The 27102-nt window shown below is 40.0% G+C and overlaps 1 protein-coding gene across 6 annotated transcripts in view; it reads left to right on the plus strand.

Moving 5' to 3' along the window:
- Positions 1-25892, plus strand: part of GRAMD2B (GRAM domain containing 2B) — a 110067-nt gene extending 84175 nt beyond the window's left edge. For 3 of the 6 annotated variants that reach the window (XM_019732385.3, XM_074328548.2, XM_019732383.3), the window contains exons 3-15: positions 687-729; positions 2985-3096; positions 5181-5247; positions 6215-6318; positions 9698-9793; positions 12669-12740; positions 12840-12920; positions 15348-15459; positions 16001-16123; positions 16725-16812; positions 17698-17802; positions 21284-21377; positions 24641-25892. In XM_019732385.3, the coding sequence (XP_019587944.3) occupies positions 687-729; positions 2985-3096; positions 5181-5247; positions 6215-6318; positions 9698-9793; positions 12669-12740; positions 12840-12920; positions 15348-15459; positions 16001-16123; positions 16725-16812; positions 17698-17802; positions 21284-21377; positions 24641-24682 (1139 nt within the window). In that variant the 3' untranslated portion in view covers positions 24683-25892. The remainder of the gene's footprint in view (positions 1-686; positions 730-2984; positions 3097-5180; positions 5248-6214; positions 6319-9697; positions 9794-12668; positions 12741-12839; positions 12921-15347; positions 15460-16000; positions 16124-16724; positions 16813-17697; positions 17803-21283; positions 21378-24640) is intronic. The other 3 variants (XM_019732382.3, XM_019732380.3, XM_019732384.3) reach the window with 1 other exon arrangement.
- Positions 25893-27102: the final 1210 nt, after the last annotated feature.

Genomic DNA, 27102 nt, shown 5'->3' on the forward strand with positions numbered 1-27102 from the left:
TCCAGGCACTGACACTTGCCTTCCTCACTCATCTCTTCCTAATAGCATCTTTTTCTCTTTCCTGCCCCAGCCTTATGCAAAATGTCTGTCCCTCTCATAAAGCACTGATTTTGCTAACTGATGGAGCCAGGTGTCCTCTCTCCAGCTTAGATGTATAAAGCACCTGGAAAGGCTGGCCAGGTTCCTTCCTCACAAGGCCCGCCCAGGTTGGAATGTCTGCTCTGCCTCTGGGTGTGCACACCTGCTGTCTCTTTCCTGGCTGCCACAAAAAAGAGCGGAGGGGAACCCCGTCTGGGCTCCCCGGCAGGGTGTGCACGTCTGGGGAAGGCCACCCATTTCCTGGGGCTGGTGTTGTGACCATGGTTTGGTTGTGGGGCTGTGAGGAGACAGGCAGTTTTGAGATATTGATCTGTGGTCCCCATCACTCTTAGAGGCACCAATTATGTGCTTTCTTCCACACGGAAGGAAGAAGTAGGAGCTTCAGAGTGGCTTTTTAGTCCTTGAAAGAGAGTGTCTAACCCAGTGGTCAAGTACGGGTCATATGGGCATCGGTCTGTAGGAGTGGAGAAATGATTGCTCTCCTCCCTGTTGTGAGAACTGTCAGAACTGCTACCTTCTGCATCTTCTGGCGGCTGCTAAAGGGTGATCCAGTAACTCCTGCTTTCCCTTCCCTCCTGGCTATCCAGTCCACACCTTCTCTCCAAATCTATACTTCATGCAGGATCAAGCGTAAGTCTTCACTCTTCCCCCAGGTTTTTCTTGCTCCCAGTTCTCTCTTCACCTTTTCTGCATGCCTGTTTTGACATCTCACTTTTAACCTTGTTTTCGCTGGCTGTTTCCTGTCACAGCATCCTGTGTCATTCACCAGATGAGTCCCTCTGTAAAGGCACAAAGCATGTTGTTTCTTGTATCTTTCACCACTGCTGAGTGGCTACAGCAGGCACTTTTAAAATGCTGTTGGTTCTACTCCAACTTCCCCACTCATCATCAGGGCCTGCTCGTTAAACTTTATAGGGCGTATGACCCATGTAGTTTCAAAGAGCCCAGCACTTAGTTTAATGTTCCTCTGTCGCTGTCTGGAAATTCTTAATTTTTGAAGAAGGGGCCCCATATTTTCATTTCGCACTGGGCTTCTGGTCTTGCTCATAGTCACTCGTGGGAAGTGAGGACATGGTTGAGAAGACCCAAAGAAATCAATACTATGAAAATATGCACCCCTCCCCGCCAACCACCATGGCCAGTGCTGTGCAGATGATTCCCTTCTGCTTGTGCCTTTGAAGTTATCAAGGGTACAGATGCCCTACTTGTCACATTTGCTTCCAGACTGTAGTTCTTCAAAGGTCTGATCATTGCCTTGACAATTCCATTAACATTTATTTATTTGAATCAGTAGAGTTGATAAATTCAAATTATTGGATAGTATAAATAATGGGTGATTTGTCATTTAAAAAAATTCTTTTACTTTCAAGTAGAGTACAAATGTTTACTAATAATTTAAACCAAAAAAATCCGTGGAATTCTAAAGAAATTTATATCTGTGAATAGGTTCAGTGGCCGGTACCTGAATGCAAATCAATGTACCTTGAAATTCGGAGACATATTTTACCAGTGGTTTGAGCATCACAGACTCGAACTGTTGGGGCTGGAAGGGACCTAGGACATCACACAGTCCATCTTTTCACAGCTGAGAAAAGCGCCTAATGTCTCTTTAACTTCAGTCATTCCTGTCCCTCAGTCACACCCATATACCACCCTAATTGCTTAAGATTCTTCTTAAATCAGCTTTGGATCACATTTTTTTAACTGAGCCTCCTTCTAAGGAATCATATTGTGAAATCATGGATTTCATGTGCCATTTTCCAATAAAGAACAAAAAATTCTACATAGTCGTATCATAAAACTTGTTCGTACATACACTTCTAAACATCATACATGCATTCCACTTTGAAATGATTGTGTCGAGCTGTAGGGTTGAAGATACTATCGTATGTGCAAATTCACAAGTCTACTAAAATGGAGAGCCAGTACTAGAATCACCTTAGAAAGGAATCCTGGGGTCCTGACCTCTGCCCTTGAGAGAACAAAGGAAGACTGACAGGTCCTCTTTGAGCCTGATTTCACTTCTGCTGTTTTCCCACTCGGGGAGGTTTTGTCTCATTTCTCCTCGTACGCAATTCCTGCTCGTCCTGTCAGGCACATTATTCTATTGGTCTCCTCTCTCCTCCTGTTAGACGTACTGTCTCCGTACCTCCTCCTAACGCCTGTGATATGTATTGCTTTGGTGCTAAATCATGTACTGCCTTTCTAAGAAATTTTGTTTTGTTTTTATTTTCACTTTTTTATTGAGGTACAATTGATATAGATATAACATTATATTACTTTCAGGTGTACCACTGAATGATTCAATACGTGTCTACATTGAGAAATACCACAATAAGTCTAGTTAACGTCCATCCCCATACGTAGCTACAAATTTTTTTTTTTCTTGTGATAAGACTCAGATGTTTTATGTGCACAGGCTCCTTAAGGATAAAGACTGTCTTGTGTGCCCCAAGGCATGTAACACAATGCCCCACTCAGTTAACACTAGCTAAATAGTAATAGAATTCTGAAATAAACATATTCTTTGATTGAACAATAGCTGCAATTTTGTTTAATAATTTGCCTGCTGTCCTCCTTATACTGATTAAAATACTTTTGAAGTGATGTAACTATTTTCACAACTAGATTGTTATTTCTGCCTTCTGTAAGTCACCATTTCTGTAGTTTGCGATGACAGCCTGCCGACGTCATCCTAGCCTCCCACAGCATGTGCTATGTAAATGCCCTTAGAGGATTATGAGTGATGATTGACGTCTGGAAGAGCAAAACGAATGCCAGATTTCCTTGTGAGATGGTATAATACTCAAGATTTATTATCATTAAAATGAACGAGTAGCATGAAAAATTCATTCTGTTAGACTCCCCAGATTTTCTTTCCTCAGGTCAAAATCCAGTTTTGATGGTGTCTCTTTAGCAAGTGACAAGAACGAATGTAAAACAGAAAGCAAAAATGACTCTAAGACTGAAAGGAAAAAGTCTTCGTCTTCCAGCCAGGTAATTTGGGAATGAGATGTGTATTGTCTCAGAGGGTGACAGGAGCGTTAAAGCCAATGGGAAGGAAGGAGCCAAGGAGGCAGCTTCCTGCTGTCACGACTAACATAGGCAGAGAGCGTAGACAATCTAGGAAAAGGACAGGCTGCAGTTCCTTCAGTCAATTGTTCATCAATATTATATTTGACAACTGACCTTTTCAACACATAGTGAGGGGTAGTGAGTTCCACGCGCTGTGACCGCTAACTCTGACAAGTGCCCGGAGGCAGCCCCAGTAGTGATGAGCACGAAGTCATGTGATTGTCTACTAATTAGCCAAGCCCAGGAGAGCTGTGACATCCTTGCATTAAAATGAGAGTCCAGTAAGGCACCTGAGTGAAGAGAAGGCCACCCAAATGTACACAGGAGGTAAACCTGGGAACAGGGTCACGATTCTTCAGAAAGTATTTTGCTTCTGCTCTAAGATATACCCAGATCGGTAACAAAGCCCAGTTCTGCGTCTTAGAGTGGGACGTACTGACTTGGGGGTTTTTTGACACTTCTTCTCTAAATACTTGAATATGTGTCTCTTAAGAGCTATTACAAAACACTGTTGGCACACCCAAGAAATTTAAGTAAATGTAAAAATAGATTATTAATATAAAATCCATTTTCAGATTTCCACCTTTATCCCAGTACAGTAGTGAATGTCCTTTACAAAGGTTATTTGTTTCCCCCAACATCCAGTCTAAATGCCTCATAGGTGTTGCATTTATTTGCCATATTGCTTTTAATTTCAATCAGTCCCACTACCTTTTTTTTTTTTTACCTTATTACCTTGACATTTTTGAGGAGACGGTGGCCCAGGATATTTTTAAGTCAATTGTGCAACCAATGCTCACAGTACCCACTGACAACAAAATCTCAGCAAAGCCCTCATAGAACACCTAGCTTTAATCCAGGTAACTTTCTGGATGCAAATGTACTCCTGGGAAGCAGCGTGAGGTAACCAACTTTATATATTTATCTGTAAAATCGCCGACTGCGAGGGACCATCTATCATCTGTCTGAAGCTCTTTACAGCAATATTAGGGCCATTTTCACCACTGAGACCACGCCTAGTTTGGATAATCAAGGTCCTACTTGTGGTATCTCTCATTCTGCTCTTGAGACTTTTTCACCAAAAGCATCCTATCAGGCAGAGTGGGATAAGAAGGACCTCGCTCTACCTATTACTAGCAGCTTTGTGGTGCCAGTTAAGCCACTCAGGATCCCTGAGGCTCAGTGTCCTGAGCTGTGGACGTCAGTTCCTAGGTTATCGTGGAGGTGGTGTGTGTGAGAGCATTTTACAAACTGTAAAGTACAGTCTGTACATTGTTGTCACACGAAGAAACAGATGCCTTGCAAATGAAGTGACTGCCGCATTTCAGACTCTTGGATGTCCTGCCACCCTGGAGAGAAATCCTGCTTGTCTTGACAGACGTCTGCCCCTGACATTGGCTAAGGAACTGCCTTCGCAACAGTAGTGTTAGTACCGATACCAGGTAGCATGTCCTTTAGCTGTATGTCCCAAGGAAGCCTGACGGTGTGCCACTCAAGCAGGTGCTGTTTTTGCGCTCCGGCACGGGAGAGGAAACATGCCCAGAGAGGTTAAGCGACTAGGCCACAATCACATACCAAGGAAGAGGGATAGCCGTGACTTAAACGCAGGTTTACCTGATTATAAAGGTCATAACCACTGTCCTGAGAGTCCTCACTTGTATCTCTAGTGCCCTGGCATGAATACCTGCCCTGGTTAGACTCCTTAGCATGTCATCTCATTTCTTATCGGGACACCCTGGTCTCGCCACCTCAGCAGAAGGCTGAACATCATATGGATCGTGACTACAGATATACATCCAACCAGGTCACTAATCTTATTGGGAAATGAAACCTTTGTGCCCTGCCATCCCCCGTGGGAGACTGTAAGAACAGACAGAGGGAATTCCTGAAGATACTATATTAAGTGAGGGAAAATGTGGCATGTAATTTAAATTGAAGTTAAAATTTGTGATGCTTCACACAAACAAACTGAGAGCGGTGACATCTCTGTTTTGTTCTCACTGCAGTTCAAGGCAAATAGGCAGTTTCACAAGCTGTTTCTTGATGTACCAACTGAGGAACCCCTGAGGGAAAGTAAGTTCTCACCTATTTGACTTTTTAAGCTACATATTTGAAAAGGTGCTCGTTGGTTTGGGGGGAGGAAGAAGGCAGGTCCAGGGACTAAATCACCAAGTGGGATAGGTTTCTGAAAGTCATGACATAACAATAATGCCAGCTTCAATCAGCTCTCACCAAATACCATGTAAGATAACAGAGTAGAATGGGAAACTGACTCTCTCTATATGATATGGACTCGATCCAAGATGATTCTAGAATGATAGCCTCACTTACCATATTCACTGCTAAGGTGCATTGTTTGGACGGTCCTGAGAGTTAGGACCAGAAGCCTGAAGCAAGAGACGCCACGAAAAGAAGTCCAACAGGAAACACAGATATAGGTGGACAGACCTGTGTTCATAGCTGCACAAGGCAGGGTGAGATGCTCACACGTAAACAGGTTGCCAGCACGCCAGTTAAGCACCTGCTCTGCTCCACTGTGGCTCATTAGGGGCCCAGGGTTCCATTCTAGCGTCTCTCAATAAACACTGTTACGGCAGGATGCTGGATTCCAGCCGTAACCTCCAATCAGGAAGGTGTGGGTCACATGCTCTTCCCCCAGTCAGGCCATCTATTTCCAAAGGAGTTATTAGTGACCATCCTAGGGAAGGAAACCCAGGGAGGAGTGCAAACATTAGCACGAGGGTGACACACCCTCCTATAATAAATAGACTTTTGAAACACCATTCTTGAACTCTCAGTTGCAATGTTAGACTTGCCTTTCCATTTTGATTTTTATACTAAAGTCTGTTAAGACTATAAATGAAAAAAACAAACTCCTGTCTCCATACTTTTATTCCACTAAAAATGACAGAAAAAGAGGTGATGGGTCTTTTGAGTATGTGAGTGTATTATCTCTGCCAATGTCTGAGTCACCAACATACATATATACAGAATTTTCATTTTAAATGTAAATTCTGAATGATGTTATATATTTTCCCAGGTTTTACCTGCGCTCTACAAAAAGAGATATTATACCAGGGGAAGCTGTTTGTATCAGAAAACTGGATTTGTTTTTATTCCAAAGTCTTTGGAAAAGACACTAAGGTTGGTATAATTTTTTAAAAAGCACTTTATTATATATTGTGAATATTGTTTTAAATGTAGCAATATTTATAAATATTTGTATCATTATTATACCCTTATAACAAATTGCCTTTATGGTAGTTCTAAATATTCAGGTTCTAAATGCCTGTAGATGACACTAACTTCCCTTTTTCCCTAAATACCATCTCAATCATTTCTGTATCTCTCTCCTACAACCCTGCCCTAAATCCTTTTTACCCAGATGTCACCGGACAACTCTTGAGTTATTCATATGAAAATAGTTAGTACAATAATTAGTTTCAAAGATGTACATTAAACCTACAACAATTTTTTAAAGAAATATTAGTTTTTGTACTGTGTTCAAACCAGTCACCATCAGAAACATCTAGAAAAACAGGCCTATAAATAAATTACTTATTAGAGCTCACTTTATATCATCCCCAACACAAATGAGCAGGAATTGGAGCATTTAAAGCCCAGTCTGGGAGAGTCATATACCCACAATCCCCAGTGGACATTGGCTGACATCTTTTCATTCTCATTAAATACAGACGTGGGGGAGCAGAGACCCATGACACCCTGAGCCAATAAGGAGAATAGCCTGAAGGAATTGGCAATTTTCCCAAGGTATACCGCCTTCTGAAACAAGGACCTTGGGACTATGGCATAGAAGGGAAAGATAATTCCATCCCACTGACATTCTTTTCCCTTGAGTTGTGCTGTCACATCACAGTTCAGTCAGGCCACCAGCGTAAGGAGTCAGAGAAACACCTTCTTAGGTTTGCGTGACCTCAGTTGAGTTTTCAAGCATTCTGACTCATGATTATGAGTAAGCAGCTTTTATATTCATGAAGTAGCTGATTAAAAATTCTTTTTGTTTTCAGTGGTGGGTATGTTTTATTTAAATATTCTCCCTTAAGCCACTGGCAATCGTCTAAAGACCATTTAACAAATAAAATGGAAATTCTTTATTTTGTTGGTATTGAGTCAGCAGCCTAGTATACTATTTTTAGGTCAAGCATATTATTTTTATATTGTTCCTTTATTATATAGTTAGGTATGGAAACAGATTTTGAGTCACAGTATTGTCTGTAAAATGCAAAGCAACGTTAAGCAGTATTCCACCATATTTCTAGATTTCTGGATTATAAGAATTTGTTCATGGAGTGGGAAAGGGGATTGGAAAGCACTGAGCTCCAGTTCAATGTGATAAAGATAATTCTCAGGAATTCAGAGAGAACCAGCACCCCTGACAGAAGCAGCAGGGTTTGAAGACATTAGTAAACAAAGAATTGTTCTTTGTTAAGGCATGGGGGGATTCACAAAGCCAAAAGGTACAGTTTCAAGCTAATAAGATTCTAGCAATGGTTTCAGAATCCCACTTCTACCTGAGAGAGAGCTGACCAAAACAAGGTAAAAGGAAATGACCCTGATTTTTTAAAGACATAACATAACACACTGGGGTTGCTTTTGCTATATTTAACCTAAGAGGCAACAGATTGAAAATTAGCAGCAGTGGACAATTAAGAACCGCGGTAGTGGCTTGTACATTTCTTCCCCTCTAAGGATGGTTTCAAGGGGACTGAGGCTTCATCTCTGTGGCAGAATTTCCTCATTGCCAGCAGCCTTTGGCCCAACATGATCCAATAGGAACTAAAGGCAACCAAACAAATTTTCTCTAGAATGGGGAATTTCTAAGCACCCTACCCTGGAAAAATATTAATAAAGTTAGCCTTAATTTAATCAGTACCTTTTGGTGACCCCACTGGTACTTTCAGATGCTAGTAAAATTAAATGCATGTATCATTTTCCATTTGGGCTCAAACTGAAAGGTGACTTCTGCTTTATTTCTCAAAGTTATCTAGTTGTCATTTTATACTCATAAAGCAATTGATTGAAAACTCTTTCTTAAAAATGTTCCATGCCTTAGATTATGAAAAAGATCCCAAATTTATAGCCCCTTTTCACTGTGTATATGTGTTGCTGCTCAGAAACAAAATTACACTCATTTTTATATTATCTACCTTGGTAGATCTTAAATTCTTTTTTTTCCAAAGCTATCCCAATTTTTAACTTCTGAATCATCTCCCACACTTCAGAATTGTGTGGGTAGCTCTCATTCTTTCATAGTCTTCCTTTCTGGAACTTTGAGGGGCAGTAGCATAATTCCATCACATAAACCTTAATAGGAATGCAAATATTCAAAATTAAAAGCTCATTTTTCTTCCTTCAAGCTAGCAGTACTAACATAAGGCTACTCCACTGGCCATACTCTTTCCAAATATATGCTGTATTTTTACAAAATATGTTCTCAAGTGAGTGAACCTATGGAGGGATTCAGGTCATTTTATTTTTTACCATGGCTGTGTGTGGCCCTGTTTTCAGAGCTCAAAGTGATGTGATCCATTGTTCTTTAAGACCAAACCTGGTTGAATGGGTTCTAAAAGTATCAGGGACATGTGCTATTCTTTGTGCATCTAATATATGCCCATAGCACATTGTATGAAAAAGAAACCCCATTTTAGATCAGATTGGTACAAATTCCACCTTTGTAACTTATTATATTTATGACCTTAAGCATATAATGCTCTAAACAAGTGTCCTTATCTCTTCCTCTGCTTTATAGAATTGTCATAATTAAATGACATTCTCATCTGGTATATACGTAGATAATAATAGTTGTTCTTCTTTCTTGTTTGAACCAGTAAAGAACTTAAGAGTTCTTTTATTTCACCTATCCTCTTCATATGAGACAAATGAGGAAATGAATAACACTGTTATTGAGTGCTAGGCGTTTTCCATATATTATCTCATTAAAACACAGAAAACCCTGGGAATTAGGAAAGATTGTCTCCACTTTACAAATCAGGAAACTGAGGCCTAGAAAGGCTAGCTGATATGGTTGAGTAGGTCATATAGAAATAGAACTGAGCTGAGAATTCATGTCCCAGACTTTCTGTGCAATGATGGTTCTACGATATCAGTGCTTTTCAGCATTTTTCCACCCATATGTGCCGAACAGAGGAGAGTCGGGTACCTGGAGATTAGCCCAAAGTGGATGACTACAAGCATGTAACTTCTGTAGAGCCTTGGGTATATCTTCAACATGAATGTAAAGTTTGCATTCTGTTCCCACCAAGCTCTTCAGTAGAATTGATGATCCCGATTTATCCTCTGGTTTTGTAAACACCAGCGTAAGGAGCTCAGTGACACACCACTGCTGCTCTTTAAGATTCTACTGTTCTTCATGGGTCCCGGAGAGCCTGCTGCTGAGTTTGATTTCTTTATTATTGATGCATATTTTTCCTTTAACATGATGATTTGCAGTGCTGTTTTGTGAAGCCCTAACCAGTGTGTTAACGCAGTGATTCTGTTTCAGATCTCCATTCCAGCTTTCTCAGTAACCCTAATAAAGAAAACCAAAACTGCCCTTCTGGTGCCAAATGCCCTGATTATAGCCACAGTCACAGACAGGGTGAGTACCCAGCAGAGAAAAGGTACCTGTTTTGCCCTGCTCTCGCTTAGGGGGCCTCTTGCCAAGGACCAAGACCCTGAACCACAAATATCATCTCCGACGGGGAATCGGGAAATAGGCTGTAAGGCTAATGTAAACAATCCTAACTTTTTTAGACATTCGTGTAGTGTTTCCCCTCACAAGATGATTTATTCCAATATAATTGTTGCCAATTTTGAATTTCCTGCTGACTTAATTATACTTGCTTGACCAAGGTCAAATATATAAAATTCTCTCCCAACTTCCCTTTCCCTCACGTCTGTTAGGTCAGGCTAAACTGGTATGTTCAGTTTCTTTAATAATAATATTTAAAACAACAACCATCACCACCTTGTTGACAGGGTGAGGCGAAGTGATATTAAGGAGTCCCTGGGGTTGGGGTGGTTACTCTCCCCATCACCTCAGTTGGTACCTCTCCAAAACCATCTCAGATACATAAAAGTTGTGCTTGCTGTGCAAGTGCAGCTTCGGAACCAGTTCCTAGCTGCTCTTTGCTTCCAGGTTGCCTTAACTATCCCTCATACCGTGTTTCCCCCCCTCTGAAAATAAAACTGGGTCTTGTATTAATTTTTGCTCCAAGAGACGCATTAGGGCTGATGTTCAGGGGATGTCATCCTGAAAAATCATGCTAGGCCTTATTTTCCAGTTAGGTCTTATTTTCGGGGAAACACAGTAGTTGTATACAGAAATTTTTAAGCTGTTGTTGACTATTAGGCTATCTCAGACATGCAACCAGAAATATTTGCACTGAGAGTGGTGTTTATTTCAGTTTGGGAAGAGAGAGGGAGAATATTTTGGTTACTCATTTTACTTGAACTTATCTTTTAATATTTTACCTCCTACTTCTATGAAAGCATGAAAGCCACATTCCATTTCTAACCATACTGGATACCTTGAAGAGAGAAAGAGGGAGATGGAAAGATAAAAGAAGCTATATACGAGGTGTGATCAAACAATACAGTGAATGATTAAATAAAAAGAATTATTACAGTAAAAGACACACTGCCATTAATCTCCCTCAAAATACTCCCCCTCACTTTGAACACATTTATCCCATCGTTCTTGCCACTCTCTGAAGCAGTTCTGGAGGTCCTCTTTCGTGTCTTTAGTTGCAATGTCCTGGCTGCCTTGATGTCCTGAATCATTTTGACTTTGGGGAAGAACCAGAAGTCACATGGTGCCAGGCCCAGGTCTGGTGAATAAGGCAGATGAAGACACACCATAATGTTATTTGACAGAAATTGTCATATACCACAGCAATGTGTGACACAGAGCATTGTCATGATGTAGGATGATTTAAAACACATCTTCTCTCAACCGTAGCTCACACCCAAGTGATTACACCAAACAAGTTGAAACGTACCACACACTCTTACTAAGGTTTGATGTGCCGCTTCCCATATTGAAGATCCTTGCCTTTCTGTTAGATGGCACTTGGCAGCAGCATTCACCATATTTTGTGATCACAACGAAAGGCTTCGTGTCACACATCGCTTCTGGTTCAGAAATTTCTGTCAAATAAAAACATTGCGGTGTGTCCTCATCCACCTTATTTCACCAGATCTGGCATCGTGCAACTTCTGGCTCTTCCCCAAAGTCAAAATGACCATGAATGGTGAACGTTTTGAATCGATTCAGGACATCGAGACAACCACAACAGCGCAACTAAAGACACTCAACGGAAGAGGACTTCCAGAACTGCTTCAGAAAGTGGCAAGAACAATGGGATAAGTGTGTTCGAAGCTGGGGGTGGGGGGTGGGGGAGAGAATATTTTGAGGGGGATTAATACAGTGTGTCTTTTATTGTAATAATTTTTTTATTTAAACATTCACCATATTTCATATGTTAATATCTATTTTTGAAAAACTAGTGGCTAATAAGCATCAAGTATGTCTCGCCAGGCATATGCTAAATACTTTCATGATGTTTTCACATTATTCCATATTACCACCGTATAAGAGGTAGTAGATACTGTTAAGAAAACTGAAGGTGTAAGAGATTATTAAGTAAGCAATTTGCCCAGTGTCACCTGCTTAGTAAATGTCAGAACAAAAATTTGCAACTGGGTCTAATGCCAGAACCCATAATATTAACTACTTAAGAATACAATGCTTGCTTGAAAATTACATCAAATTCTCTCATGGGCAATAGGGGTAATCACAGACTTTGGAAAGAGAGTTTGAAAAGATTCTTTGGTTCAAATAGATGGAGAAAGAGTGAGTTGTTATATTTTCGCAACATACTGTTTATAGTAAAATCATTTTTCCTTATGTCACTTGTCTAGCTCTGATTTAATTCTTTCCCATAACTTACTTATAACCATCCACTACAAAAATCTCCATATTTGTCCAAGGAAGTATCTGGAAGTGGCTTGAAAAAGAGTGAGCCTATTAGAGCCACTGGGAAATTTTCAATAGAAATCTAGGTCAGAGCAGAGAAAGCAGACCCTCAAGAATCGTTAAATACCTTTAAAAAGGGGACAGTGACTTTAAAGAAGACCTAGCAAATATCACTACCTTTTTCTAATGTCCAGGCCTTTCCCTGCCTGTGCTTATTTGGGGCACTATTTTCAGAGTATGGAAACCTTCATTTTGCTCTACATTTATTTATTACTTAAATTGGGTTTGGGGGGTTTGTTGCTGTTGTGGGGAATATATTTGCTTTATTCCAGGAATGGAATAAAAACTGAATGCGTGGATGAGCAGAATGAGAATACAGACCAGACAACGGTCGACATCATTTAAAAGAAATATATTCAAATAAATTTTAGAACTCTAAATTCTCCCTTCTCATCAGGCAGTATCTGTTATTAATTACTCTGTTTTCTTTTTTCAGTACATATTTGTGTCCTTACTCTCCAGAGATTCAACTTACAAACTCCTAAAATCTGTGTGTGGGCACTTAGATGTGAGTACAACATCGCTGAGCCTCCGCTGCTGTCTCTCTTCTGTGTTTCTTACAGTTTCATAGTTAATCCGGTGTTTCATTTTGTTTCCATATTTTCAGAATACAAGTGTTGGTAACAGTCCCAACCCGTCTTCTCTTGAAAACAGTCTTCGGGCAGACCGCCCTTCATCTCTCCCTCTGGTGAGTTGCCCACGTCACTGTGTAAACAGAAAAGAAAGGGAATATGTCCCACAGGTACACTTCCCCTTACACCGTGACCAGCGTGCAAGAGGAACTTGGGACCATAATATCTGAGGCAGAGTCAAAGAAACAGGGCATTTCTGTTCTGAAGAAAAGGAGAACCACAGGAGGTCATAAACTTGTTTCCAGCGATTGAAGGGTTGTCCTGCAAAGGAAAAGAAACATGATAGTGGGCTGTCTTGGCGAGTTACTGGTCACGGAAGGTATTCCTAAAGTCTTGCTGCGTTTGCTTGTCAGTTTGTCTTAGGGGGATTCACCACTCTCTCTGGGGTAGGGCACAATTCATCCCAAAGATCCATGAATGTCTTCTATGTTCAAGGCACCAGGCTAGAGTACACTGTAAGGACACCAGGAAAAATCAAAACCAGTTCTTGTCTTCAACGGCTTGACAGCTTAGTGGAGAAGATGTGGAATACCTAGAAATAACTGTAAAAAAGGAAAGCTATAGTGCCCTCATGAAAGGTAGAGATTCTTTGATTCCTTTAGACTTTGTTGACTGTAGAAGAAAATCTCCAGTGGAAAGTAGCTCCCCCACCCCTCCCATTTGTACAAGAGTTGTACTCTGAAGTACAAGTTGGCCTGGGAGAGTCCTAGCCATATGATTCAAATGATTATGCCCAACTTGAATATTGTTAAATGTTAAAATACCATTGGTGAAGTGGTATGAGCCCATGGTTTCAACATCTACAAGTCTTTTTCTTGTTAAAAAAGTAGTGGGATTAGAAACCTAGTCACACAAAAACTTGGACAAGAATGTTCATAGCTGCATTATTTATTAACAGCCAAAAAGTAGAAATCACCCTAATGTCCATCAGCTGATGAATGGATAAATTAAACATAATCTAGCCACACAGTGGAATATTATTTGCATAAAAAGGAATGAAGAATTACTGTCATACACTACAACATGGACGAACCTTGAAAACATTATGCTCAGTGAAAGAAGACAGAACACAAAAGCCACAATATTATATGATTCCATTTATACAAAATATCCCAATAGGCAAATCCATAGGGCCAGAAAGTAAATTAGTGGCTGCCAAGGGATGTGGGGGAGGGAGAAATTGGGAGTGACTGCTAGTGGGTAAAAGGTTCCTTTTTGGGGGGTGATGGAAATGGTCCAAAATAAGATAGTGGTGATGGTAGCACAACATTGGGAATATTCTAAAAATAACTGAATTATCCATTTAATGGTGAATTTTGTGTTATGTGAATTATATCTACCTTTAAAAAAAAATCTTTATAAAAGCCTTTTAAAAAACCTTTTTTAAATAGTGGGAAGCAGTGCAAAATAGAATTAAACACATATGATTTGGAATCCACCAATCCTGGTTTCAAATCTGGGTTCCACCCAGCTGAGCTATGCCATCAGACAAGCTCTTGAACTGCTCTGACTCAGTTTCTTCATCTATTAAAATGCCAACCTCTCCACGTGGCTGTGAAGGTTACGGGCAGTCGTGTTAGTGTAAGGAGCTTTGCATCCTGCTTGATACATGATAGTCATTCAATAGATAATTAGTAAATGGAAAAGACTTGAATTTGTTCCATTTTCCTTCCCCTGTAAATTCTTCCATGAAATTGAAATGATTATGGAAATGACCAAAAGACAGCTAGATTGAGGTGAAAGGTTGGTAATTTGCTCATGAGTCTCTTCTTCATTTGACAGCTAACTAAATTGTGACAAGCTCAGCCTACTTGTACCTTGCCAGGACATTTTAATGACACCTCTTGTCTCTTTAGTTCTTAAGCACTTTGAGGGAATGAGTGGGGTACAAAGTAAAACATCCCTGCTTTTTTTTCCTTGCTCCTCACTCCTCTGTCATCCTTCTGTAATTTAAATGTAACATCACTGACCCTGTTTTGATGTAGTAGAGGGAAGAAAACAAGCTAAAACCTTCAGGATCTCATTTGTTAAAGTCCTTTTTCCTTTTGTGTTTCCAATACCTTTTTTAAAACGATCATCAGAGAATACCTTTCTCTGTGTCCCTATTTACAAACATGCATCTAGAACTCTCTACTTTTTTCTCTTATACATGTCTATTTCAGTCACTTTTTCTCATTTTACAACATGCTAATTGAGACTTCCGCAGCTTTACCCTGGGAGCTTTTCAATCATCAGCCTTCCTGTTGTTTTTTTCTAGACTTTTGTTGTTTCCAACAAGTTGGCCACTCTTTGTTGATAGAATTCTAACTGCCCAGAAAAATCTCAGTTTCAGTAACCAGATACTCAGTGATTTGTTGGGAAAATCCCAGTAGTGTGGAGTAATCTTTCCTTCTTTTCCGTATTTTAAAGGTCAGGCCTAAGTGAAGGCCTGCCTATTTAATAAAGGGAAATTGGCCTCTCTTCATTTCATTATTTCCCTTCAGGATTTCAACGATGAATTCTCAGATCTGGATGGAGTGGTTCAGCAAAGAAGGCAAGAGATGGAAGGATACAGCAGTTCTGGTTCTCAGACTCCCGAATCCGAGAACTCCAGAGGTCTGGGAAATTTTTTTGTCTTGACAAAAATTTAATTTTCCATAAAACATCTTTATCCCACCCCTTAAAAACAAACAAAACAAAACAAAACTCCAAAAACACTTGTCATCCTAATTAACAATTGGAAAGGGAATATGTGGAAAGGGTAGCTTGAAAGTTCCAGAAAATGGAATCACCTATGTGGTAAAAATCCATTTCCATTTATACACATTTAATAAATGTCTCTTAAATCGACATAATATTGGGTTGGTTGAAAGAGAGAAACATGTTTTCTTACCTCTTCTCTTAATAATATTATTAATTGTTATAGCTGAATCATCCCCATGAGTAAGTAGAAGGACAGACTGTCTTTATATCATTTTAGTACTTATTTGCTTGATCATTGGATTTCAATCCCCAACCACTCAACCAACTCATGAGAAGATCCATTTATGTTTTTGGTCGTTATGCATGTTATGAGATTGATTTGCTTTTGTGGTTGATCATACGTTTTTAAATGTTATGAGGAGAAAATTTACCCAGCCTCCTTTTGGCTTGATAGATTTCCATGTGACGGAATCCCAGACAGTTCTGAATGTCTCCAGGGGAGAAGCAAAACCAACTAGGGCAGATGCCCATGTGAACAGAGTGCCTGAAGGAAAAGCCAAGAGTCTCCCTACACATGGTAATGAAGGGATTATTGGAGGGGGCGGCACCGGCTTGTAACTTTTAAAGGGCCCTCATGTTTCATTTTATGACTGCTTTGCATATTCCCTCCCCACCCTTCCTGTTGTAGGTCGTTGCATAATAATTCATTTATACATTCAATAAACATTACCCACTCCTCTTTTTTACATATGGGTGATACAAAGGTGAACAGCCTTCATGGAGGTCCCTTCATTATTCTGAATACTTCGAGATTGTGATTCAAAAATTGCTGTTAAAACTAAAATTATTGTACTATTTCTTATTTACTAAGTAGTCTAATAACCAGTTACCAGTTGTATTAGTACGGGAACAAGGATGGTATCTCCTTGTATCTCACCATTCACTCCAACACAGTGCTTGACACAGAGAAGGCTCCCAATAAATGTATTAAATGAACTGTGTTTGAAGGAATTGTAACTACTGGTTAAAATGACACCCGGAAGGCTTCAGTTAGTATTTTCTTTGATTTCTGCGAATAATTATCTCTTTCCAGTACCTCTTCCCCAATAGGGATATTGCTGGGTGAAGGTGGTGTGTTGGTATTTTAAAACTGTCACTTTTTGTTTTCCATCCAACAGGTCAGTCAGAAACCGTTGGAATCTTACACAAAGTAAAGTCTCAGAAATGTCCAACTCTCCACCAAATTCTTATATTCTATGCAATTATGTAAGTAAATGAATTTACTCTCAGTGACTTAAAGTGATTCAGTTCTCCAAAGGAATAATCTCTTCACGTTGCCATGCACCATCATTAATCTCAGTTGTCGCTAATGTGACCCAAATCTTTTCTTCGACAATTTTTGTCTCCTATCTACTTCACCCCCTTTTTTTCCTTTAGGCTTAGGTCCCATTTTCACATTCTTCCCCCTTCTCATTTAAATAGTGAGAAGGGAGGAAGGAAAAGCAAAATGACTGTGCCAACTCCAGCAGAGGAGTAAGTTCTCAGTGGATGCTATTAGTTGAGAAATTGTTCTGTGAGTTAGGAAGCATCCGTGTTGTTGATTTTTCCATCCATCCCATGTTCTCTGGGCAGAGGCCAAAACAACTTTCAAATGTCGTCCCCTTCATTGAAAACTTAGGCATTGACTTTTTTAACATCCCCCTCAGCTTCCAGTCTGTAACCAGTTGTTCTTCTGAAAATAGCCTGACCCAGTTCTAGGCTGTTCCTCACAACCACGGAGGATGTGCCCGGTTTGGTTTCCAGTGAAAGCAGGGAATTTGTGAGTCACCAGAGAACCAGCCTGGGCACCCACTGGCTGGGCCTCTCTGGTGTGGAAAGAAGAGCACTGGGTTGTTAATCCTCTCTGGTCATGGCCTGAGAAATGCCATTAGAACTCAGTGGAAATTGAGGCACTTGGGCTAAAGGATTTTAAGTCCCCTTCCAGTTTTGTGACAAGCATCAGCCTATTGAAAAAAAGGTCTTTTTAAAGTCTCTTTGGCCAAGTTATTGTGGAAAATCCCTTGCCTTGTACGTACGTTGGCTCGGAGTTTATTTAATGCACATCAGGTCCTGGTCATTAACCACTGAGCTTTCTCTTTAATCTCTTTCCAGTGTCTGTGTACTAATCATCTCGACCTTCTACATGAGATACAGAATTAATACTCTGGAGGAGCAGCTGGGGTCACTAACTTCCATTGTGGACACCCATCGTACTGAGTAAGATATCTCGCTCCATCTGCTTGCTATCCAGATTAGTATAATGTTCAACCTGAGCTTAGCAAATATTGAGGATACATTCTGTATGAGGTATTTTGTTAAGTGTATACAGAGCGTGCCAAAAAAACATGTATACACATTTTAAGAAAGGAAAAAACTGTATTAAAATTGTAATACTCAACATAGACCAATAACAAAAGATGAATACAAGTCACGTTTGACTTCTGTAATTACAAGCGATGCTCGAAGTGGTCACCATCAGCGTCCAGACACTTCTGATTATGGCCCACTACTGCTTGAGCAACATTGACCAAAGTGTCCACTTGTATACATTTTTTTGGCACCTGGGTATATGGGAAGTAAAAAGGTGGGAGGGTCCTAGAAATGAAAGACCTAACTGTGCACTTCTTGAGTTGCTATATTGTTGCCAGTGAGGAGGCAAGAAACATACCTACTTTTACATTATCTTTATCTTGATCTATTAGCCTAAACTCAGTTGGGATCTTGGCCCATTTATTGAAATATAAAAGTTTATCTTAGTAACATGGCAGTGATTCAAGACATTCATAGGAAAGAAGCAATGCAAGTAACTCAGCACATTTCATCATCCATAACTCTTTACATTAGCTCATTTATTTACAAAACTCTTGACCACTATAAAAATCCATCTGACTAGTAATTAGTTGAATGTGGCTGTGAAGATTTTCCATCACACTAATTTTTGCATACCTGACCTAATTAAACCTATTCAGACATAAGCTCTTTCCTTTAAACCATTTCCATGAGGATTTTGACACACTACCTAGTAAAATAAATTATCCCATGTTAGCAAGCATACTTTTAGCCCAACTTTTGAAAGCAGAGATTCCTTTACAGAGCATATGTACCATGTGCTAGACAATCTATTAGAATGGATACATACATGCACAAATAGAGTTTTCTCTCACTCTGTCTTTACCATAACCTTATAGCTCTTATTCCCATTTTACAGATGAGGTAACTGAGACTCACAGACGTAATTAGCTCAATGTCTTAGTGGCTGTAATAGAATCAGGATTCAAACGCAGGTATATATGACTACAAAGACCATAGGCTTCCCAGGCTGCTTGGCTGTGAGAAACAGCCTAGAACTAGATCGCACTGTTTTTCAGCGAGTTTCAGAATCGTCTGGAGGGCTTGTTAAAACAGGTTACAGGGCCCATCCCTAGTGTTTCTGATGCAGTAGATCCCAGGTTGGGCCTGAGAATCTGCATTTCTCTCAAGTTCCCAGGTGATGTTGATGATGCCAGCCTGGGGTCTACACTTCGAGAACTGTTATGCTGTATCATTCTGGGGCCTTCCTTTATGCTCTAACAATTACCTAAAAGTCTTATTTAGTGGCTTACAAGTATGCTGGCTTACAGGTTATTTTTGAACCATACATATCCTGGGGGTGCCAAAAAAATGTATGAACATGACTTGTATTCATTTTTTGTTATCAGTATATATTGAGTATTACAATTTCAGTACAGTGTTTTCCTTTCTTAAAACGTGTATACATTTTTTTAGCACCCTTTGTATATGTGAACCAGCAATACAGAAGCCTAAAGAATGGTCTGGAATAGATTCATACCCTGCCCTTACTCTCTCCCATCTTGTGCAAAATGTTAATACACTCAGAGCTAGGAGGTGACTCTAGATTATTGCAGACTATTCTGTTTACTATCGTATAAAGGTTGATTCTTTTAGGAAAATGTACCTCATGTCCTGTTATTTAATTAACTGGGTCATGATGAGAGGGAAATTCCACTAACAAAGGCAAATGAAATACTTATTCTATTATTTGAGTAATCATCTCAGGAAGAGGTTCCATCTGTAAAATACCACTTAAAGGAGAAATCACAAAGACCACAGATGACATGAGGTCAGGCAATAAAATGCTTTTACAGGACCTGAGCTTCCCCAATCTCTTACTTCATCCAAAGTAATCCAGCCACACTGCCCAGATCGCTAAATCCACACTCATACTCTGATTGTTCAGTTGCTACAGAGCCATCCTTCTGAGTCCATACTTTGTACTGCCTTTGTTAGTACATTACCAGCCTGTAGCTCATCGGAATTTCATGGTGACAAATCAGTATTCTGGGTCTCAGATCCTTCATCTAGAAACTGAAAGATTTACATTCAGTTTCCTTTTTGGGATCTAAGATTTTCATAGTATGGATCAATGACAAAGAAAAAAACTGTTTCAATACTAGTAGATGAAAAACATCTCACTGCTTTCTTAATACTTGGATAATCATTAATAATTTGCCAAGTGCCTATATCTCTAAAATGGATTATGTGTAAAATAAGTTAGACCAGTCATTGCCATCTAAAAACTTAACAGCCACAAAGAAATTACAACCAAGAAATGTGGAGAAGACACAGGCCATGGTTCTTAACCTTAAGATGAAAATCTGATAAACAGCTTTAGACCATCTCTCCAGGAAAATGTACATACATCTCTAAATTTCCTACAGTTTAGCTAGTATAGGACCCCCAGTGGATCCCAGAGTAAGAGCCTATGCCATAAATAGTTTAATGTAAATAATGAATGCACCTATTAGATTACAAGGCAATGGCAAATTGCATTTCTATGGCAAGTCTCAAAGAAGAACTACAAAAGTCTCACACTTCAACAGAAATTCAATTAAAGACATTCCTAAACATTCTGAAAGTTCTAGGGTAAATGGTTCCTGTTCCTATAAAAAATAAGTATATGAGAAGAGCAATAATTCTTGTAGTAGGAGTAGAGAGGCTATTAAGGTTTAATAAAAAGGGTCTAAGAAGCCAAGTGCTTGAGAGTAATTGTCTGATTTTTGTCTGGAAGCTGAGCGCAACATAGCCCCTTAAACAATAATAGCTTAAGAGATTTCCAGCTGAGCTATTAAGAACTAGTCCTCAGGGGCGGCCAGATGGCTCAGTTGGTTAGAGCACGAGCTCTGAACAACAGGATTGCCAGTTCGATTCCCCCATGGGCCAGTGAGCTGCGCCCTCCACAACTAGATTGAAGACAACGAGCCGCCGCTGAGCTTCCAGAGGGGCGGCCGGATGGCTCAGTTGGTTAGAGCGCGAGCTCTCAGAAACAAGGTTGCCGGTTCAATTCCTGCATGGGATGGTGGGCTGCGCCCCCTGCTACTAAAGATTGAAAACGGCAACTGGACTTGGAGCTGAGCTGCGCCCTCCACAACTAGATTGAAGGACAAGACTTGGAGCTGATGGGCCCTGGAGAAACACACTGTTACCCAATATTCCCCAATAAAAAAATTAAAAAAAGAATTAGTCCCCAAACATCTAGTCTGGGGTTGTGGATTACTGCAGGGCCTTTCTGAGGTTAAGTTAAATGCTCACTCTCTTCTATTATAACCTAGTTTTCTGTTCAAATAAATTTCAATTGTGTGTATTCCACTTCGTTCTTTGCCATTCTTGCCCACAATAATTTTTCTCTTTGTTCTTACAGAGAGACAGCACCATCCGGCCTGGGGTCACAAGTACAATTAAATATGGAGGTCCTCTCCCGAGAGCTTACAACAAACATAATGAAATTAGAAAAGGTGACTGATTTCTTTCCTGTGTTGGGAGCAGTCGTAGTAGTGTCTGTCGATTGTCATAGATCAGGGGCTGTACATTAAAACACCTTCGCAGTGCAACAGGCAGTGTAATTGACCAAACCCAGCCAGGGGGCTGCATAGTAAATGTGAAAGACTATTTTATATTTCCACAAAGAAATAGGTTTCGATCTCATTTTCCTTGTTGGTCTATATTCTGGTTTTCCTTCTCGGTTAGAAATGTTTCTCTGTACCATAGGGCCCAGGGGCAAGTGACTCTGACACAGGGCTCAGGGACGGGACACAGCAGGGAGTGTCCCAATCAGAGAGTGCAGCCCCACCTCCACCCAGGCTGATTGCTACCACACATAAAATTTTGTGTTCATTTCCTACTGTAACCCTGGGAGATGAATGTCATTGTTCCTATCTGACAGAGGAAGAATCCAAGTTTCTATTAACTTGCTCAAGGAGACACATTTAGAAAGTTGGCCGACCTGGAGTGTGAACCAGGTCTCTCTGACCCCAAAGTTGTGCTCAGAAGCCCTCTACCCTTCAGAATCCATCCCTAGGCCTTGCTGATAAGGCCACTGATGGACCTTTACCTCCAAAAGTATCTTCCTATAGGGCAACTTCAGGGCAAACCTGTCTTACGCTTGTGGCATTCTTAGAACTCAGCAGGAGAGTAAACAAGAACAAAAAGGTCAGCATGTCAGAAATACTGCCAAGTTAAACCTAATGAACATTCTTTACTACTTTCAACATGTCTATCCCTTCCATCTAATCTACTGTTTTTACCATAATCCTTAAGGAAAGGTTTAGAGTTAAGTGTTCAATTCCAACCTACAAAATGCCCAGTAGCTTTCCGTAACAGTGCAGTTATGCTTACTTGGGAAGAAACATGAAATACAAATGAGTCAAACTTTGTTTGTTTTGCTATACTAAATGTTATCTAGCATTTAACCACGGAAGTATTGAGAGCAAAGGTGTTTCAAACTTCTGTTCTAATCCAAGGCATGCCAGATAATTCCTATTGAATCACTGTATCTATGGGTAAATTTGGCAACTTTTTCTCTTTTAAATCCAAAATCAACCAAAGAAGGTATGGGGTAGCAACTGAATTGTTTTCCTTTCTAAAATTTGGCTGCTGAGAATTGAAGATAGTTGGGTTTGGGGTTTATTTTCGGTTGTTGTTTTTGTTTTTGTAATGAAATGTTTACAAATGTTTGGCTTCCGTGCTGACCAAGCGAATGGGGTGGTTTTAACTTTCTATTTTGCTCACTCCGTCATACAGTGGTATTGAGACCTGAAGCACACAGAATCCTGCTGTCCTCTTTTGCATTTCTTCCCACTTTCCTGCCAGGCCTGGCTAGGACACCACATTCTATAACGAGGGACAGAAAGACAGGAGCATTTGTCCACATAAGGCAGAAAGCTGGCCACGTCTTGTGCAGGGATTCACACAGAGCCCAGCTACTCAGCTAGGAGGCCTGTAAAACCAATAGAAACCTTTGTCCCGAAGCAGAAGCAGTCAAAAGTGGATTTAGGGTCAAACTGCATTATGTTGAAGTCCTGAAAAGTTAAAAATTTCACACATTGCTCAAAGGAATCGAAGCATAAGAAGTGAGCAGGCCACACACATGTTCATTTTGATTGGTCCACGCCCCTCCTCAGAGGCAGTCTGCCAATAGTGTAGCACAGCCTGGGGGTGAACTTGCAACTAAATGCTGTGGGAACATTGCAGCCAAGTCTCAGCTCTTTTTACTCAATACCAGCAATTTCCTTCTACTCTCCTCCAGGGATTGCTTGCTCATGTCTAAGCCTCCTGATCTGCCATTAGCGTCGTCCCAATTTCTGTTCATGGCATCACAGCCTTTTCAGTCATCCTTGTTGGAAATCTAAGAATAATTTTTAACTCCCTCCTCTTTGGCATTTGCCACTGATTGACTAATTAGTTGAAAAGTGCTATGCAATCTATCTTCAAATGTCTCCGCAAATTCTCTTTCCGTTGGCTCCATCTTAATCCCTTCTGGCCCCCTACTGCCCATCTAACAGTGTGAACTCAGATCTCACTCTGGTTTTTATTTGCACTTTCCTGATTATTACTGCAGTTGAATGTCGTTTCATATATTTATTGGCCATTTGGATTTTGTTCATTTTGCCCATTTATCACCTTTATTTTATTGTGGGGTGTTGTGTCTTTGTAGGTATGTTTTATATATTTTGGATATCAGTCCTTGGTTTCATTACTTTTTCTGCCTTCCTACTCCTGAGTTTATCTTTGGTCCTGTGGGATAGGTAAGGAAGACATGAAGTAGGAATGTCAGGGATGAAGGCAATGCCTTTCATGGGTAAAAAAGTAAAACTTATTTTCTTAGAACTGGATATGGCATTCAGGGTGGGACAGTGTAGAAGAAAGAACATAAGTTTTGGAGTCAGACCTCTGCTACTTAGTGTCTAACGGTCTTGTCCCACAGCCTCTCTGGCCTGCAGTTTCATATGTAAAACCCACGTGTGTGTGTAGTGGTGTACGGGTAAGGTGAGCACCCATGGAGTTCCTGGCACGGACATATTAGCTCCCTTCCTCTTCACTTGCCTGTGTGTGCCTGTAGGACATCACTGACTCTTCTTCCAAGAGAAGACTATGTTTTTCTATTGTGCCACGGGGTTGCCTGCTCCCATCGCAGTACTGGTTGTGGAGAATTCCTTGCTCTGAATTCTTTAAGGTTCATGTCCTCAACAAACATTTACTGAGCCCATTTTTAATGTCCAACACTGTATGGTAGTCTTGAGATCCAAAGGTATGGCATGGTTCTTGTCCCTGTGAAGTTCACAGTCTCCTGGGAAATACTGTTCGATACCGAATAGTAGTGTTAAACATTATTACATGGTGTTTGTCTGATTGAAACCATCACATGGGCTCTGTAAAGCCAGTTTCCCATTGTCTCTGAGTGCACTCAGAACCCGCCCTGCATCACCAGTGCTTTCGTTCTTTTTCTTCCCTCTGATTTCTCTCAGTCTCTACTGACATTTTCATCTTTGTGCCACTCTTTCTTGTTCGGCCCTATCTTTTTTCATCTTTAAAGTGGACTGTCAAACAGAGTTCTGGTCCATTCAAAAGCATTTGTTTGCCTGATCTAAATTTAACCGATGTGTAGCTTTTTATTCAAGGGAGAATAGATTAATTTGAAGCATGAAGAGGCCAGAGCAACTATACCCTTAATATACTCCATTCTATTTAATAACAGGAGCTTCTCTCTTATTATTTCAAGATACAAAACAACTTACAGAAGCTGCTTGAGAATGGTGACTGACTGACCAGACTGCGCGGGCCAACGTAGTACCTCGCGCTTCCCTTTGAAGAAGGTGCTCCCAGAGGCGTCCTGGCGGAGCGCTCCCTGCTGGCCGGGGGAGCGAGCAGACGGCGTCCCCAGCCACGTTTGCACTTGGAGCCCTCCAGCTCAGGAAAGGGGGGAGAGGGAATAATTTTGGTTCCTGTGCAATAAACGTTGATCTTGACTCTCTGAGGAAGTTTTCAGTGCTGCTGCCTGAAGAAAACAGACCCATCCCGGGAGGTCTCAGGAAGGAACTGGTGGATGGATCTTCTAGTACATGATTGTGTTTCAGTGGTTATCGTGACTGTGTCAGCAAACACACTCCACCCCCTGCCTTTGCCGTCCTGCCCACCCGCCTTTCTCTCTCCTTTACACCCCAGCCTTCAGAGTAAGGGATGTATCACGTGCCAACAAACCTGATATGGTCCTTTAAAGAATTAGCCATGAGTCTCCAAAAGGCAATAAATAGCTCTAATGAACACATGTGCTTCAAAGAAATAACACCAGCATTTCGTCTTTTTTTTTTTTTCCTTCTGCTGTTATGGTCTAGTTTAAATCATCTGTGTATCTTAACTTCTCAATTGAGTTATTGGAAAGAATATCAGGCAAAGTAGATTAAACTACCCGTTTATGGTTTGTTTTGTCCCTCTACTACTTCACTGGACTGATTCTCACCCACCCCAGGTCAACAATCTGTGAGACATGGGACTGAAGTACTAAATAAACTTACTTTGAAAACAAAACTAATCTTTAAACCAAAAAGTATAATCGTGATTTGATACAGGACGAAAAACACTGAATTTTTAAGATGATAGGTAGACTACATTAGTTTTGAAACAGGATGTCTGTATTGAATGCTGAAAGCTCTTTCAGCATGACGATAGCATGCTTTTTTCTTTTGCTAACTGAAATAAATAACTGGTGGTTTGCTAACTTCTATTCACCATATGGGTTACCTGGTTTTTATTAATAATTATTTAGGTACCAGAAGATCTGTAATATAAAAGATATTCTGTTTCTATCTGCAATGCATTTTATAATCATTTCTATGAAATGTATTTTGTTTAATCATATAAGCTAATAAGTGAATTGGTTACATCCTTTGTATTTGTTAGCCTACTGGACAAGAATTGTGCCTGGTGCACCCCTGGCTTTTAATAAATACTCATTGGTTAAAATGCCCTGTTAACACTGTGTTTTGTCAATTTGTGAATTATTTTAGCTAAGTCAATATGCTTTTTAACTGCTTCTCACTTCCTCTCTACTACTGCCAACTCACCCATACTTCTTTTTTTCTGAATATTCATTTCAAAACTCAAAAGTGATTTGAATTCTTGGGTTTTAATGACATAAGGGAAAGAAAATGAACTTTGAAATCAGAAATCCAATGCTTGATTTGGGGTTCACATTTTATGAGTTATGTGACCGTAAGCAAGATATTTGGCCATTTATCCCCATTTTATTGATGAGGCTGAAAGGACCAACAAAAGTGTCATTGTGAGGATTAAATGTGATAATGTCTCTAAAGTATTTCACCATGTCAGGCAAGTAGTAAACTCTCATAACAGGTATCATATTCATTATTTTTAAAAAATGTTTTCATATCTGACATTTCAGTTTTATAAAAGTTCTATGTCAATGCTTTATACTCAACCCATTAGAGATTCATAAGTGGGTCAGCCACCTCTGGAGAGAAATTTTACAGCTGTATGAAGAGCTTTTAAGAGGTTCAAATTTCACTGATTTTGTAATCTCATATCTAGGAATTTATCCTAAAGCAGTAAGCAGATACCTAGTCAAAGATTTATGTGCAAGAATATTCTCTGAAGCTTTAAAACAGCAAAATACTAGCGACTCTAAATATTCAATAGTATAGCATTTAAATGATGTAATTATTTGGAAAAATGTTGTCAAAGAATGGCATAGAAAACAGTATTAAAAGGGTATGTACAAAACTACATGGTTTGATCCCAATTTTATAAAGAAACTCCTGCGTGTGTGTTTGTGCATGTGTGTGTGTGTATACACATTACATATATATGAAAGCACATACACACGTTGACCTTTTCTATATTCTCCACATTTTGCATAATGAAAAGTTACTATCTTTTTTTAATCAGATAAGTTCATTAAAAATATTAAGTGGCTCTCCAGGAATCAGATCTTACAACTATACACACATCCCTCCCCCAACACTTGCTAGTTCTGTACCAGGAGCCACTTTTTCAGTGTTTTTTCCAACAACCACTATAGTTGACTCTTCCAAAGAGGGACAGCACTTCATCATTTCTAGATTTAGGGTTTTTTGTTTATTTTTGGGGGTTTTAGTTTTTTGCTTTGGGGATGTTGCTGCTGCTTATTTTTTATAACTCACTCCTAAGTCAAAAGCTACTGCAAGT

The sequence above is a fragment of the Rhinolophus sinicus genome, chromosome 3 (assembly GCF_057876585.1).
Source record: "Rhinolophus sinicus isolate RSI-liver-muscle chromosome 3, RSI-T2T, whole genome shotgun sequence".
Classification (NCBI taxonomy): domain Eukaryota; kingdom Metazoa; phylum Chordata; class Mammalia; order Chiroptera; family Rhinolophidae; genus Rhinolophus; species Rhinolophus sinicus.